Genomic DNA, 17,013 nt, shown 5'->3' on the forward strand with positions numbered 1-17,013 from the left:
TTCCCATCCTGCCTGACCTCCATGGCTATCTTGCTGCTCCTGCCCTGCCCCCTTGCCCCCAGCCCTACTCCCTCCCTCCTGGCTTGTCTGTTCCATTGTAATGCCCCTGATCCGTCCCTCCTGCCCTTTATGGTCTGTTATGCTGCAGCTTTCTCTCCTGTCTGTCCATTATGGTCAGCTAGCTACCTTTGCCTCTTGCCCCTCTGTTCTCTGTTGTCCATGTGCATGGTCCTGTCCCCTCCCTCTTGCTTTCTATGGATTGTTGTGCTGCACTCCCGTCCTGCATGCCCTGTGTGGTGTATTGTGCTGCTGCAAACCCTGATGCCTGCCCTGCAGGGTCAGTTTGGTGCACCTCTCCATGTCCCTCCTGTCCTCTGTTATCCAAGTCCATGTCCCTATCCCATTTCCTTCCATGATCCAATGTACCATACTTGCGAACATTTTGAACTTGGTAAGAGGGAGATTTTGAAAAAAACTGGGGTATTGATTTTCCCCTTTGAGTTACATTGAAAAAGAGGATATTGTAGACAGGAGACAGATCAAATAAAGCCCATTTGAGCTTAAAAATATTGGACGTTTCCTGGCTGAATCGGGTCTGTTGGCATGTATGGTTGTACTACCATTGCCTCTTCCTTCTGCCCACAATGGTCTATTACATTGCCACAGCCTTGAAGGAGGGTAGATTTTGTATCACAGGGGGCCCCTGGCCCGTTCTGTCCACACCTGAAGTATGAGACCCTTGTCCTTGCCCTGCCAGCTGCATTTGTAGGCCGTATTAAATTGACCAGCGGGTCCTGTGTTGCTATATAATTATCCTGAGACATCCTTACCACTCAGCCAGCATAAAACCCCTGTGTAGGCCCTTCTGTTCAATATGTAGGCCTCTTTGTTAAATTGACCATAGCTCTGCAATTTTAGTGTATAGCAGTCTGAAGGCAGGTCTGCGAGGCCTTCTTATCCAAACTAGTAGCCCCCACCCTACCCGAGTGCTCCGTTCTCGGTATCAAAGTTCAACATCCCCCTGAAGCTGTCGACATACAGTAGGCTGCATCCTGGACTGGTACTTGCTTCCTGGGCAGGTTTCCCGCTTTTAAGGAAGAGGCAACCGCAGAGCGTCAAGTTAGGAGAACTGAGGAGATTTTATACATGAATATATTGAATTCCCGTACAATACCCGTTATTTTCTGCTTGCTCTATGGAACTTACGATAAGCGATTGGCCTGAGAGACTGACCTTTTCACCCAGTCCATTGTCAGCATTAAGTGGGTAAATGACGAAATGTCTGGTAAAATCTGCAGACGAAGCTTTTGGGTAGCATATGTAGGTAGATGTAGCGTGCAAAGGAGCCCACAAAATGATATAAAAAGGGAGCACCCACAGATATCGACGGTCTACCTCGCCGTCTGTATGTAGGTTAACAGGCAGTGCAGGTTTTCCCCAAGAGCTGGGAGCTCTTGTCTTCCTTTGCTTAAAATGTCTTGCTCTGCTTTGCTTGAAGTATCTTATTCTATTTTACCTTTATGAAATGTCATGTTATGTTTAACCATTGTTCTCTTTACTTTTGCATTTAAAAGATTTTGTATTGTAATTGCAGGAATGCTTGCTCTAAGAGTAAACGTGAGTGTTCCTAGGTAACATTTTCCTTGGTGTAACTTGTTTCTCATGATGCATTTATAGATGTGTTTTCTCTCTCTCTCTGTCAGTACATTAATTGAGATACAGAGAATATTATGACAGCTGTATGATTATCTGGATTCTGTATTTTGTACTTTATGTCTCTATTCTGCGGTTTCTTTGAAGTTGCATCTTCTCATTAAACTGCCATTGTATTCTGCCTCCAATTCCATGTCTCATATGTCTGTTTTCTTCATTTTTGGAGCAAGCGTTCCTAGGCACCCCGGCTCAAATTAAGGTGCCCCTTTTGTCCCTGACTCACTCTCCTGCTCAGTTCTGTGGTGGCTCTCGGGGATCTGGGGACCGCCCCTAGCTTCCTTGACCCGTAATAGATCTTCCCTCCAACAGCCTCTCTTGCAAGTCCTGTATTGTTGGTTTGTTGCCCCTGCCCCCCTTTCCACTGCCCTCCATAGTCTGTTGTGCTTCCACGGCCCTTCCTGCCTGCTCAGTGTGGTTAAATTGTTGCCTTTGCACCCTCCTACCTGCCTTCAATTTTCAGAGTCCGTGCCCCTGGCCTCTGCCTCTCAACAGTATCCTAATGAACAACTAGATTGCTAACATTCTATATTTATTACAAAAGTGTGGAACGCCTGACATCATCTTGATGTAAACAAAACTGTAATACCTAGAGCATTTCCTTTAGAAATTACATATATGAGAGGGTCTTATTGGTATCAAAATTATGGTTAGTGTTCTAAAAGACTAAAATAAGGACATATTTTCTGAGTTTTCAAATAGCGACAAAGCACTTTTAAATTATTTGTTATCTTTATGTTTTTTTATCCAGTTGACCACTTGATTAAATGTTGCACTTAGGGGAGAGGATGTGGTGTTACTTCCAGAACTGCAGACTTTGCAACTGGGGAACCAGGTTGAAGTTTCTGCTTCAGCTCGACATTCTGTGATTCTGGTCAAATCACTTAGTCTCCCCATGTCTACAACCAAAATGAATTTGTTCTTGTGTGATGTAACCAATGCTCATGTAAAGCACTCCAATACCTGACAAGTCTGCACTATATAACACTGCAAAAACACAAAATAATAAGTGTTTTGCACACTTCTGTCATTGGGCTATATTTGGGCTACATCTGGGTGATTTTGGGCTACATTTGGGCTCTTTTGTCTCCGGTGGCCATCTTGGGAGATTTATTTGTTATGAAGTTTCCTAATTTCCTCATGTACTGCAGTCTCCTCAGTAGGAAATGCTTTCAGTTTTTTACTTTGATTCCATCATGAAGGTATTCAGATATGTCACACATTTGCCATAAATTCTGAATGTTAGCACTCTAGTTGCTCATTAGATCACTGTAGTAAAACTACTGCGCCATGGAAGTCTGCTCCTGGTATTAAAAGTGCATGTTTCAGTCTGCATGTCAGAATTTTTTAATGAAATAGAAGAGGATTTGAGAAGTCACTCAAAATGTGCCCTCATTTTCTTTCTTCAGCATTAATCATAATTTCTATGGCAAAATGAACCTCCTCATTGTGTTCCTTTTTAAATTAAATGTTTTAAGTGTTACCAGTTTATTCCAATCAAGATGGCTTCAGGTGTGCCATACTTTTGTCATAATGAAGACAGTAAGCGCTCTAGTTGTTTTTAAGAACATTCTGGGACATTCTGTCATTGGGCTATACTTGGGCTACATCTGGGTGATATTTGGGCTACATTTGGGCTCTTTTGTCTCTGGTGGCCATCTTGGGAGACTTATTTGTTATGAAGTTTCCTAATTTCCTCATTTACTGCAGTCTCCTCAGTAGGAAATACTTTCAGTTTTTTACTTTGATTCCATCAAGAAGGCATTCAGATGTGTCACACATTTGCCATAAATTCAGAATGTTAGCACTCTTTTTGCTCATTAGATCACTGTAGTAAAGCTACTGCTCACCAGGGAAAACTGCTGCTGGTATTGAAAGTGCATGTTTCAGTCTGCATGTCAGAATTTTTTAATGAAATAGAAGAGGATTTGAGAAGTCACTCAAAATGTGCCCTAATTTTTCTTTCTGCAGCACTAATCATACTTTTTATGGAAAAATGAACCCCCTCATTTTGTTCCTTTTTAAATTAAATGTTTTAAGAGTTACCACTTTAATCCAAGCAAGATGGCTTCAGGTGTGCCATACGTTTATCATAAGTAGGACTGTTAGCGCTCTAGTAGTTCTTTGGAACACTCTGGGAAGCTGCAGTAGAACACAAAGGAATCAACTGACAGTCTCTGCCCTTGTTGGATGTACATGTTTTACTGAGAATGTCAGACTTCATTCTCACATGACTGAGAAAGATAATGTGAATTTACAGAAAATAAGCTCTCAGTTTAGCCTATAGATCACCTTCCAAACCTCTGTGGTAAAAGCATGAGAAAATATTTTTCTCTCAATCATGATATCCCAGCAGAAGGCTTTTTCACATGGTGAAATCACCTTAGAACATACCACAATTCCTAAAATGAGTATGGTACCATCAACAAATGATTTATAATGTAACTAAAGTCTTAAAACCTTCTATTAACTGCAATGCTTTTTAATGAGGTGCTATCATGTATATTGGTCCCAAGATGGCTGCCAACACTTCTTGGATGAAGTGCTGACAGCCAATCAGATCTCAGGATGAGATGTGTGGTTAGGCTCCGCCCACATATATATATGCTTTTAAATGCTATTTTCTCAGGAAATACTGAACAGATTTACACCAGACCTGCAAAAGGCACTTCCTTGACCTTATGGCGACCTCTCTGCCAAATTTCAAGTAATTCTGTTTAGCCGTTCGGGCTGTAGCTGTGTCTAAAGGTCCTATGGAAAAATGCATGGGGAAAACGCGTTTTGGGACCCCCCTTTTTTCTCGGCCCCTGCTTGACGAATCCCCCCGAGACTTTCAGGGTAGGAGCGGAGCGTAGCGCCCCACCTATTTTGAAAAGTTCGCGAGGATTCGTCGACCGGCGCCAAAGTTATTCCAAATAGAATGTTGCGGATTTCCTATGGAAACAGGGTCCTAACTATAACTACCTACTGGCGACCGCCAGTAGGTAATATATATATATACATATGTATATATATATACACACACACATCCACACACACACATCTTTAAAATTACACAAGTCGGCTTTATTTGCCTGCCTCCTCCTCACCTTCACATCGTGGCACGGTAGCACTCCATACAACATTACCATCTTGTAAAAGGCAGGTAATTGTCTCTGATCCTTGAGTTTTTATGAAACCCTCATCACAATGAAAAGAAACAGAGCTTCCGAGAAGAAATCTGTCGCCAAAACGCCGTCCGTTCATGGGAATTCCAGGATCGTGGCACTCATTCTGGCCAAATGCTGTAAAAAAAAAAGTGGATATTATTATTCATAGATTTATAGCAAGTAAATGGTGTTACTTGAACCCTCTTGCACCCATTGTGGATCCCTTGGAGCTCTTTTACAAAAAAGTCAGATGATTGAAATAGAGTAAGTTCAATAGCAAAAAATATAAAGAAGGCATGTGCGGAATAAATATACAAAATCACTTATCAGCAAATGGGTTGTTGAAGCTTTCTGAAGTGGATATGATTGCTTATCTGGCCCAAACTAAAAACTCAAAGTTGCATTTCTTGCTTTTATGTTACTTGCACAATGTCACAATAGGCTACGTGATTCGTAAGCAATATATTGTGAATCACGGTTGAGGAGGCATGAAATATATTGTATCATTTACTTTAGATGGCTAGATAGCTTTGCACCCTGAGGGCTCTGTGCTTAATGCACATTGTCTTCTGCTGTGTCCTTTGTTCAATTTGTAGCACTGGGCTGATTTAGTCGATACATTCTTCCTACACCATTTTTTTTGTTGTGTTTTATATAGCACAAACTCGACCAGAAGGTATCAGAATGCTTTACATGAGCACCAGTTGCTTTACAGATGGATATATTAATTTTTGATAGGCACATGTAGATTAAGTGCTTTGCCCAGAACCACAGGATGTCAAGTGCCTAGACTTGAACCTGGTTCCCGAGCTTCGAGGTCGACCACTCTAGCTGTTAGGCTAATACCCAAAAGCACCTCAGCATTTAGGAGACCTTTGCAGGCCACCATCTTGGATGTTGCCCCGCCGGAAGATTTGACTTTCATAAAAAGACTGTGGGCTTGATTTAAAGATTAGCAGATGGGTACTTTGTCACAAATGTGATAGATATCCTGTCTGCTTAATTTCAGGTGCATTTTATCTTAATACACTTATAATAAGGGAGACCGGAATGTGTCACATTCGTGACGGAGTGCCCATCTGTCAAACTCTAAAGTAGTTCCTGTATCTGGTTGGAGACTGCATTCTCATTGATTGTTACTATACAGGGCAAATGGGTGATGGGCAGAAAATGATTAGATCATCTTCTTCCAGCTTAAGTTCCTTCTGTAGAGAGAGGATCAGTCCCGTTTTATGGCCATCAAAGATGATTTCCTGACTGTCAAAAGGAGTGACAAGTCTGAAGAGTGGTCTGAAGGAATCTTTTTGAAAAGATTTATTGGTGGACGAATATAGAAACTAATCTTCATAGGAGGTGGTTCTGAGTGAGCTCAGGGTGTTGGCTATTTAAGAGAGTTCGTAGAAGGCAGACGATTTGTGGGATGGATGATAAATGGTCAAGTGGTATTGTATAACTGAAATATTCCTATTAAATTAGTTTCAGCCTTTAAATAAAGAGGTTACATAAATCTATATGGTATGTGATCTCAGGAATAAATTTTACCTGTGAAGAACCTTGCTAAGATCCAGGGAGTAAGCTGATAGTCTGTAACACTGTCTTTATGTTTTACAAATGTTAATAAAGCAAATCAGTTATCCAAACTCTACCTTCTAAGACACTAACACTACACCTGTAATGAACCTTTGACAAATCAATTAAATGTGACAAAAAGTTCTCTATTATGATAGAACACCAATACCTACTGTGCCTAATGCCCCGCACCAAGCAGGAAAAGCTTGTGGTAAATTAATCAATCTGGCCCTGGCAAAGCAAGTAACCTCAAGCACAGGAAAGCAGCTTTTCCTCTCCTAATACTGGTGCAGAAACTTGAGCTCCACCTCTGGGCACGGTCCAAGGATACAGTGGTTGCTCTCTCATGCTGGATAGGGCACACAAATGAATGTGTGGCAGGTAACATTACTGGTAATTGAACTGGACTCAGATTGGGGCTGCCATAACCGAAAACTGACCACCCTTGCCTCCCCAAGCCCCTCGGGTGAGCCCGTTGTTGGTGGTGTCTGCTAGCTTTGGTATCTATCCCTTTGCCAAAACACCCACCACTGTCAACACTCAATGATGTGTCCCCCACAAACAACAGTGCTGGAAACAGACTGCTAAGTGCAATGCATCTTTCCTGCACCCCACATGTCATGTTTTGCTGTTTGCCATTATTTCTGTACCGTTTTCTGTTAATGATTGGACATGACTCCTACTCAGACTGCCTGGCATGGTCATGGTACATACCTGTAAGTAGCACATGCCCTGTATATGGAAATGTACAAGATCCTAATTGTTGTTTTCATTGTATAGAAAACTTTCAATAAAGAGAAACTATAGAACACCACTGTGTGGCACAAGAGGTCCTGGCAACAGCTTCACATCGCTGGAAACACAATCTGATGTAGTGATCTCGCTTTCTAAAATGAGTTCTTAATACTCAAGGAATACCAATTATATTTTCTTATTGTGATGCACTTAATACAACTCTAGAGGTCAAATATAATCCATATGATAAGGTAGCATTTTCACAGCAATATGCACAATTCACAAATACAGTTGCAACCTTGCCCCGGTTGGATCAGATTTCAGACATTTTTAAAATTCACAAAAAAGTTCAGGAGTATGCTTGTGTGGCTGTATCTTTTAAAGAGTACCTATGTACATAAAAATGTGAACATTGGATATTTATCTAGTATATTTCTGAATATGGTAATCTGTAATTCTTTCTCTGTGGAGAATTGACTTTCTCGCTGAGGAAATATTCCTTCCTCAACACCTCTGTCTATTTTAGGATTTTTGCCTTTCCTTTACGTCCTTGAATACTGATTTACTTCTGCAACCTATTTAAGTGTGACCGAATATATGCACATTTTTGGGAAAATCACAACCTTTTGGGAATGTTGGTTATCACCTTATTTTTCAGGTGCTCATTAAGGTGGGTGAGCCACTGAAAGCTAAGCTAGGCTTAACCAGGTGCTTGGCACAGTCCCAGCACGAGGCCCACTTAGAAACTCAAATCCAGGATGATCCATGCTTTCACAGGAGGCCATGTGGCTTAGTGGCTACAAATGCTGACCATGTAACATGGGGACCCAGGTACAATCCTGGACTTGGCTCAACAACCTGTAAATCCTAGAACAAGTCATTGTTTCATAAACAAAATGTGTAAAGCAGTCTGTGTCGTTTGTGAAGTGCTCCTATATCTGTGGGCAAGGTTTGCGCTATGTGAAACTGACAAAAATAAAATACGAATTCGGCCCATCACCCATTTCTTATTAGGAATATACTAAAATGGATTTAATTTAAGGGAGTGCAAATGCATTCGTATTTTGTGAACCAAATACACATATACCGATTTGTAATGAGACAGAATTCAACCAACCTCATTAATGAGGGAGGTTACAAATTAAGACCCACTACGTTTGGTTACAGTCAGCGGCATGGTGGACTTAAGGGGTCAGCAAACCACCATGTCTGTGACTGCTTTTAAATAAAGCAAATATTTTGTAAATGAAGCCCGTTTTCCTAAAAGGAAGACAAAATGTGTTTTAAATAGTTAATGAATTATTTTCTCGAGCAGGCAGTGGTCCCGTGGATCCCTGGTGGCTCCTAAAAATCATTTTTAGGTAATTTACAAAGGGGAACCCTTCTTATTTACGAATGGTTATCACCAATTTGGATTTAGTGACATAATATTGATGTTTTGCAATCAGATTTTGGTCCCATACATAGGTTAAGGAATCTGTCTTTGCAAGGGGCGACCTTTCATGCCTCTTACCAAAAATGATTCTGTATTATTTATGAAACCCAAATTGTGATTTGGTAACATGTTACAGAATCACATTTGACACCGAGCCCTAGGCCACATATTGGGCACATATGACAGGTTTTCACGAATAGCTCTTAGTCCATGAATAGCATTTTCATCACAGCGAGGACAGGAATGTTTCTCCATTTCTGCTCACCTTTAAAAAGTACTTCTTGGTGCAGGGAAATAGGGGCATATTAACAAGCCAGGCGATAAAATTATCGCCGCTTTGGCGGCAGAAAACTGCCGCTAAAACGGCGATAATGGGCTTGATAATATGCTCTATGGAATTCCAATTGAAGCCCATGTTAGACGTGAAGCCCATCGCCTGGCTTGTTAATATGCCCCTTTATCTGGTATATTAAGTTGAAATGCTTTTGCGTGTTTAAGAAATATGCTATTTTACATTTTGAAGACACCATACTATTTTCTAACATGAAGTTTGTTGTATGATTTCAATGCCAAATATTTTCAGGGCATGACTCTTAGAGCCAGAATTGGCCCTCGCCTATCCTCTGGTTCTGCTCTCATTGTTAACTTTTTGACCAGCCTTGCTCTAGGGCCCCTGCCCTCAATGGCAGCTCATCTGCTTAGGTAGAGGAGCGTTGCCGCACTGCTGCTTTAGGAGAAGAAAAATAAAATGATTATAACCTGGTTATTATTTTATTTTTCACTACGGGGCTCGGTGAGGACGGGTGGGGCTGGGTTACAGGGTAGGAGTGGTTTGACCACTCCAAATGAGCATGATGGCTACTTTGCATCTTCCTCACTAGGCCTGCTTTGCAGAGCCTGGTGAGGAACATGCAAAGCCTCCCAGTCCCTGTCTGAGCGCCGAACCACCACAATCACAATGGTGCATTGCAGCATTGTGATTGGCTTATGGGAGGGAGCCTGTGTGCTTCCTGCTTCCTTCTACTACAGAAGCAGAGGAGAAGGTGCTGATGGACCGAAGGGGAGAGACACCCAGTCGGCAAAAGTTATGTGGACTTTTTGTGATTTTTATTTGTCTCCTTGCTCCCTCCCAGCCTGCCATCCCTGACCCCTGCCAGCCGCCACTCGCTGCACTGAAATCCCCACACCGTTTCACGCTGAGATATGTGCACACCATAATAATGCAATTTCAAGTTTGAACTGGAATCCAACAGCTAGTTAAAATTGTGAACCACACCTTGAATTTGCAACTGCCCTCGGTGCTCTTCTCACATCAACATTTAACTAGGTGTGTGACTACATGTCTGAATTAGACCTTTGTTTTGTTGGTGACTACTTTGAGAACATACACACATTTATCTGAAAACCGATTTGAAATATTAACACTGACTTACTTGTGTAAGTGATATTGAAGCCTCTTCCGGTAGTAGAATGATCTGACTGAAATTCCAGCCGTACAATATGCCCATTACTAGCAATTTGAGCAGGAACATCGTTGCCAGAGAAAGTGCCAAGGGCTGGCAAATCAGAAATGCCATCATCCTTTACTGAGATAAAATCAAACTGTGGCTCCACATCAAAATCGTTGAAAATTAAATGAATCCTGCTTCCAGGTTCTGAGATTATTAGCCAGACACAGTTCATGTTGTTTCCATACTCGTCGGGGTAGTTCGGCGAGAGAATAATTCCAGATGGCGTTGTGAAGTTGAAGAAGCATGAGACTGCATAGAAGATATTTAATTAGGTTAATTGCGGTAATTAGTGCATATTGTCTTCGTTCTGTTTGTTTCCTACTTTCTAGCTACTAACATTTTAAATGCATTTTTAAAGAGACAAACAGATTTTCTCACTGCAGATAATAATCGTGTATTACTCTGTTGCAAGATCGATGGCACAGCTCATTTTGAAAAACTCTTCATTTGTATCATTAATATATATTTCAACAAAAATCTGTTTTATATGAGTTTTACACACGGGTAACATTAATCGGAGGTTTAAAACAGTTCTACGAGAATTTAAACACGCATTTTGATTGTATCTCAATTAACTTACATTTTAGTAAACACGCTCATTTAAGAAATACGACCGTACTTATATATGCCACTTGCAGTGTTCAAATGTGCATGTTTCCTTACTGCTGAAAAAATGTCAAGACACCTATGTGCTATTCTTGTAAGGTTCTGAGGACCGGAGGTATTTAGACCTACCAGGAAAACTGGTAGGAGCTAAGCTTAAGTATTTGCTTTCCTTTTATTAGATAGCATAAAAACATATGGATATTGACACAACTCTTCGACAAGGTTCTGGTGCATACTTCTTCATATGCATGAATATTTGTAGAGTGCACATCTAAAGTACATATTCCAGTGGAGAACACAAGGGTGGTGTGAGCCAAGAAACATGATTCAGAATTATTTGCAAGTTGGACCCTGTTGAGAAGGGAGGAACCACGCCCTCCGAACAGAGACATTTCGGAAGGATAGAGAATGACGAGGAATGAGGTGGCTTCCATGGCCATACAGCTGCTGCATCACTTTTAACATGCAAGTGATTGAATGATTATTCAATTCCTTGGCACGTATGAAACTGTCACCAGAGTTTTGAAAGCATACGGGGGCGGGTGGGGCGTTACAGAAGACCCCCTCAGCACTAGGAGACAGTGGGTGGCCCAGGAGGGTGGCATCTGTGGTGGTCACAGTGACCTTAATGGTAGGTGAATCCCTCCTAGAAAGGCAGCAATCAATGGGGTAACTAAGGAGGTTACCAGGGAGGCTGCCGTTCTAGAGGGACTGTATGGTGTCAAGGAGACCGTCAACCAGGGTCTTGTTGAAATCCAGGGGCCATAGGACCTAAACTTGTAGGTTTCAGGGAGAATCTGTATCACTTTCCTCATGGGGAAGAGCTGTTAGCTTGAGAGCAGCATAAAAGATAAATGTGAGCAATTTTGATCTCGTGAACGTGAGTGGAACAATTTGGGTTAATGTTGATGGTTCTGCGAGACCTGTTCAATGGAATGGGGACCTCTTAAGTCTCAGCCTGCAACAATAAATTAGCTGAATAAAGTTGCAATGTCTAAACGTGAGACACATCGATCCAACTGAAGGAAACTCCATTAGCATACCCACAGACCATGATTTGGCGGCAAGTTGTGCCTTTTTAGGCAACATAGGCATTTTAATGTCAACAGTGCTCAATCATCTTTTCTGATGTTTTGGAAATACAACCAGTAAAGTATTGAGACAACTGGCCCTTCAAGGTTCTACTCTCCCAATGCCCACCTCGTCGTCCTTGTGCCATTAAAATATTTAGCAACAGTAGAGGTATTCCTGGAATATTTCAATTTCACCCAGAGTTGCATTGATTCCTGTATAATAAGTTGAAGCACAGACTCTAATTATAAAACGTTAAGTTTATTACACATGGATTTTAATATATGTATTTGTTTACTTCAATTCTATAACTGTTTTAACCCTGCTTTTCACCTAGAATAGTTTGTCTTCACTGTATCATTGTTGCGACTGATCATGCCTTCCACGAACATTAACTCCCTTAGAGTGAGTCCTAGTTTCTGCCTGCTCCCACTCTTTGCTCATTGAAACAGATGACATATGCACAGTCATCTCATACACAGATGCGTAGTGGTGTATGCCAACAATGGTGATTTGATTTTTGGAAAGGGGCATTCATCATGTAGAGGAAACAGGAAGATGAGCAGAAATTTGTGAAAGGTCATTTTGAGACTTTAATGCTAGAGAAAATATTAAAGAAAGAACATTCGACTTAGAAGGCATGATTGTAAGGTGGTTCAAATTGTGTGTCCTGGACTGTGCAGTACTCCTGAAGAATTCTTGAAAATAAGGTCTGGAACCTTTGCTCATCCAGGGAGTTCACTACATTCAAGTTGTATTTTTACTAAAAGCACAACCTTCCTATGTAGTCTGATATTTCGGCGTTTCTATATACGATTTAAAAAGTGTCTAGATTTTTAAATCATACATTAATACAATGGGAATCTAACAAAAAATCACTACTGAAATGCAAAACTGGGAATACAATTTCAATGTATACAATATGTATACAATAATTGTAAACTGCGAGACATATTACACAGAGTAGGTATTAGGCTAGCCTGTGCAAGACTATACTTTGCCATCCATCCATCTATTCATACCCATGCGTTAAACGGCGGACGTACTACCATCAAGGCTGTTTTATTGACTTTATTAAATAACCCTTTGTACTTCCTCAGACACTCGTTCATATGTTTCGTTTGCTACTTCTGATATAAGGATTGCAATCCGTGCTCAGTGATAACACTTTTAAAGGAGACGAACATGCGTCTCCTGTTTAGTATAGCTTGCTAAATCTTCCAGATTTTGTACCCTCACCACTGTCTTTAAAAACATACTGCCTTCTGGTAGTGACACCCAATCACAATATTGCCACGCGAACAGTAATACCTTAGTACCAACTACATTCCGGAAGCTTTTTAAGGTAGCAGCCAGAACTGCCTGGAGCACTGTTACAGCTTACTCACTCGAATTAATATGTATAATGTTCCAAACAAACATTGTGCTTGAAGGGGCTGTCAATACCAAGCCCATTAGCCATTTTCAAATCAAAGAAGAACAAAGGGAAAAAAAGGCAACCAAAGAAAAGACCAAATATGATCAATAAAAGCATGATATACTGGTAATTATTGAAAGACTAAGGGGCATATTTACAAGGAATTGGCGTAGGGTCATTTTGCTGCACTGTCCTGCACCAGTTTGAAAGAGCAGTCAGACAGCGCTGGTGCACAATTAGCAGCCGTGCGCCAATGCAGGCACCTTTGCACCATGGTGCAAGGGTGTCTGTGTTGCTGGCAGGATTGTTTTTGTGCAGGAAGGGATACCTTCCTCAAAGAAATCATTGGAGGCATTTTCCTTTTTTCATGTGTGCTGCAGAATGCAGCACACATGGAAAGAGGAATAAACGAGGAGAATTGTAAAAATGCCCCCTCGTTATGCCTGTTCTAGGGAGGCACATGTTTTTGGCACTGCTCCAATTTTATGATATTTTGTAAATCTGGAGCAAGGTCAAAGTCCATGGGTGTTGCGTGGGAACACCCGCAGCAACGCCCATGGAACGCCTCTTTGCCGCAGAGTAAGGCAAGGAAGAGACTTGCGCTACTTTGCCGTACCCATATCTACAAGGCCATTAAAAGCCATGCAGCATGCCTTTACCTGGCCATGTAGATATGGCTAAGCCCTGTGTTCACTGCAAAATCACAAAAAGTGACATTCCAGAAGCGCACAGGGCTTGCAGCTATGCCACTAAATAAGCAATAATCATGCTTTGTACAATACTACTAGGTATGGAGAGTGGCACACGGTACCATTTTAAGGTGATCATAAGAAATTTGATTGGAGGGATCTAGACAGAAGGCAGTCTGGTGAATAAGGCAAGTGAATAAATAGAGTTAATTGTTCATGTATTTAACTTTATTGTGATGCACAACCTTCCATCCTTTAAAATCAACAGAGGTGTCATCAGTAGCAAGGTCAGTGTTAGGTGTACTGTCATACAGATCATAAAACTATTTTTATAACAGCAGAAGAGTTTGTGATCCTCTCATTTCATCTCAAAAAGACTAAAATTGCCCTGACCACACCAGGCAATGATACAATTGTCGAATGGTCCGACTCTACACGTAGCATTTCTACAAAATGTGAGTTCTTCGACCGAGCTTGACTGTGGCTATACCTCGACTCCCACTTTAAGACTAGCAATTGTCAATCACTGAATCTCCCACAGCAAGAGCTGGTCAATTCATCGTAGTTGAGATGTGATAGTCTATACTACACATTTGGCTTGTTCTCTTGAAGAATAGGAATTATTTTCTAGTCTAGTCTAGGGTGATTTGTGATCATTCATCTTGCTCTATTGTGAAACAGCTTATATTTGCTATGCAGGATGGTCTATTTATGAATTAATCCCTTAGGAAAACTGTAGTCAATCACAACTGTTGTTGTGTCCTCCATGTTCCACCACTGTCATTCCTGATAGTTATCTATTGAATAGGCTTAATCTTCAATCTGAAATGGCTGATCAGGAATGGGAGCAAAGTTTTCATTTGGCATGCTCCCACTTTCTGTTTACGCTTGAGAGAAATGACCGGACATTTAGAAATCAACATATTTTAGCAAATTAGCACTGCAATTCTGAATGTATTTTAACTTTAGTAAAATGCATATTTAGAAATGACATAAAATGTGTGAATATCTTTTAGTAGAATAAGTAAATAAAATAAAAACATATTAAAAAGTGACAAACATAGATATATTTTATTTTTATTTTAAGGGTTTTATATAGCGCTGGCCAGACCCGGAGGTATCGGAGCGCTTTAAAACCTTTTGTCATGTCGCAATCATGTCCAAATTGAAACAATATTAACACAATAGTAAAACACATGGATTCATGAAAAAGTCTTGATTCAGGGAATTGGGACAAAGGTAGCATACGAATACAGAGGTAGAACAATAGTAGTAAACAAGTTGCTTCATGCCAAATCTTGTTCTGGGAGGGGGGAACAAAGACGCGAGTCAAGCGGTAGGTGATGTAAAAGTCTTCATATCACCGTGACTATATTCTCCAATGAGCAAGATTCTGCGTTGGGCGGCAGCTATCTCTTCGGAAAAGATTGGTTGAGGTAGAGGTCTTTGAGCTGGCTTTTAAATTTTTTTAAGCAGGGGTTGGTCCTGATATAGGCTGGGAAGGCGTTCCAGATTTTGGGTGCATTCCCTGAGAAGGAGCGTGATAAAGTTTTTTGTTTTCGAGTTTTTGGAGAGATGAGAAGTAGAGTGCTAGTACTTCTGAGATTCGTTGTCTGCCCAGCCTTGTTGGGTTTGGAGGCCAGGTAGCGCATATTGCCCATGTGCAGAGCTTTGTGTGTGAGACAAGCAGTTCTGAAGCTTGCACGCATTTCGATTGGGAGCCGTTTTAGCTCCTTGAGAGCGGGGGAGATGTGTTCGTATTTCTTTATTCCTGTGACCATCCTGGCTACGGCATTTAGAGTTGATCGGAGGGGAGCTAAGTGAGATTTTGCTGTGCCTGTGAGGGTTGCATTCCCGTAGTACAATCTGGATAGAACCAGGGATTGTGTGGCTTGTTTGAGGTCAGTGGGAGGGATGACAGGTTTTATTTTGTTTTAGGTTGTGGAAAGCGCCCTTTGCGGTGTTCTTGATATGTTTGACCATGTCTAAGTTTGGGTCCAGAGTGATTCCCAGTGACTTTACGGAGTCTGCAGGGATGAGATTGCAGTTGAGAGCATCAATGGATTTTAGCCATTCTGTGATTTGGGGGTTCTGCTCTTCGTTGGATATGAGTAGGATTTCTGTCTTGTCTTGGTTGATTTTAGGTGGTTGAAGGATGGCCAGTGTTGGATTTCTTTTAGAGTGTTGTTTAGTCTCAGAATGTCCCCAATGGAGGAGGTTTCTAGGTAGATCTGTGTATCGTCTGCATCGAGGTGGAAGGGGATGTTGGCTTTCTTGAGTATGGTGGTGAGGAGCTCAATGTAGATGTTGAATAATGATGGGGAGAGGACCCTTGGGGGACGCCCCTACTTGTCAGACGTGGAGTTTTTAATTTTTATTTTTTGGGAGCGGTTCTGCAGAAAGGAGGTAAACCACTGTAAGACCACCTCTTCCGCTCCAACCCTTTCTCTGAGTACATTAATGAGGAATTCGTGGTCTACCATGTCGAAGGCTGCCGATAGGTCCAGGAGTATGAGCCGACAGCATCGGTCCGTATCGAGTGATATGTGGACATCATCTATGACATTCAGGATTGCTGTCTCCGTATTGCAGCCTTTTCTGAAACCCAATTGATGAGGGTCTAGCAGGGTGTTTTTGTCTATGTGCTGGGTGAGTTGGAGGAGAACACAGCTTTCTAGGATTTTGGGTAACAATGGGAGATTGGATACAGGCCTGGAATTATTGAGATCATTAGGGCCAAAGCCCATTTTTTTTAGTAGTGGTGTGACTTGGCCGATTTTGAGACAGTCTGGCATGATTCCGGTTGTCAGGAAGGTGTTTATGATCTTCGTCCAGAGTTGCGCTAGGGTGTGTTTGAGGTTTTTTTGCCAGTTGGGCAGGGATAGGGTCCATAATGTGAGAGGACGGATTGGATTTGGTAATCATTTCGATGATTTTTGATTCAGGGATGGGGTTGAACAACTTCCAGTTTGGAGTGGGGTGTCTGGGTGGGATGCTTTCATCTTTGCCATGTGACAGACTTTCTCTGGGTGGACGGAGGTGGTCGTCCAGAGAGAACTCAATTTTGGTGATTTTATCGTTAAAGAAATTGGCAAAATAGTGACATAAGACTTTGGAGACC

The 17,013-nt window shown here is 41.5% G+C and overlaps 1 protein-coding gene across 1 annotated transcript in view; it reads right to left on the bottom strand.

The window, feature by feature from the left end:
* The window catches only part of CSMD1 (CUB and Sushi multiple domains 1), a 2,626,220-nt gene that overhangs the window by 1,870,268 nt on the left and 738,939 nt on the right, over positions 1-17,013 (bottom strand). The window contains exons 8-9 of the mRNA XM_085610820.1: positions 10,032-10,358; positions 4,800-4,994 (exon numbers count right to left, since the gene is read on the bottom strand). Coding sequence (XP_085466946.1) covers positions 4,800-4,994; positions 10,032-10,358 — 522 coding nt within the window. The remainder of the gene's footprint in view (positions 1-4,799; positions 4,995-10,031; positions 10,359-17,013) is intronic.

The sequence above is a fragment of the Triturus cristatus genome, chromosome 6 (assembly GCF_964204655.1).
Source record: "Triturus cristatus chromosome 6, aTriCri1.1, whole genome shotgun sequence".
Classification (NCBI taxonomy): Eukaryota; Metazoa; Chordata; class Amphibia; order Caudata; family Salamandridae; genus Triturus; species Triturus cristatus.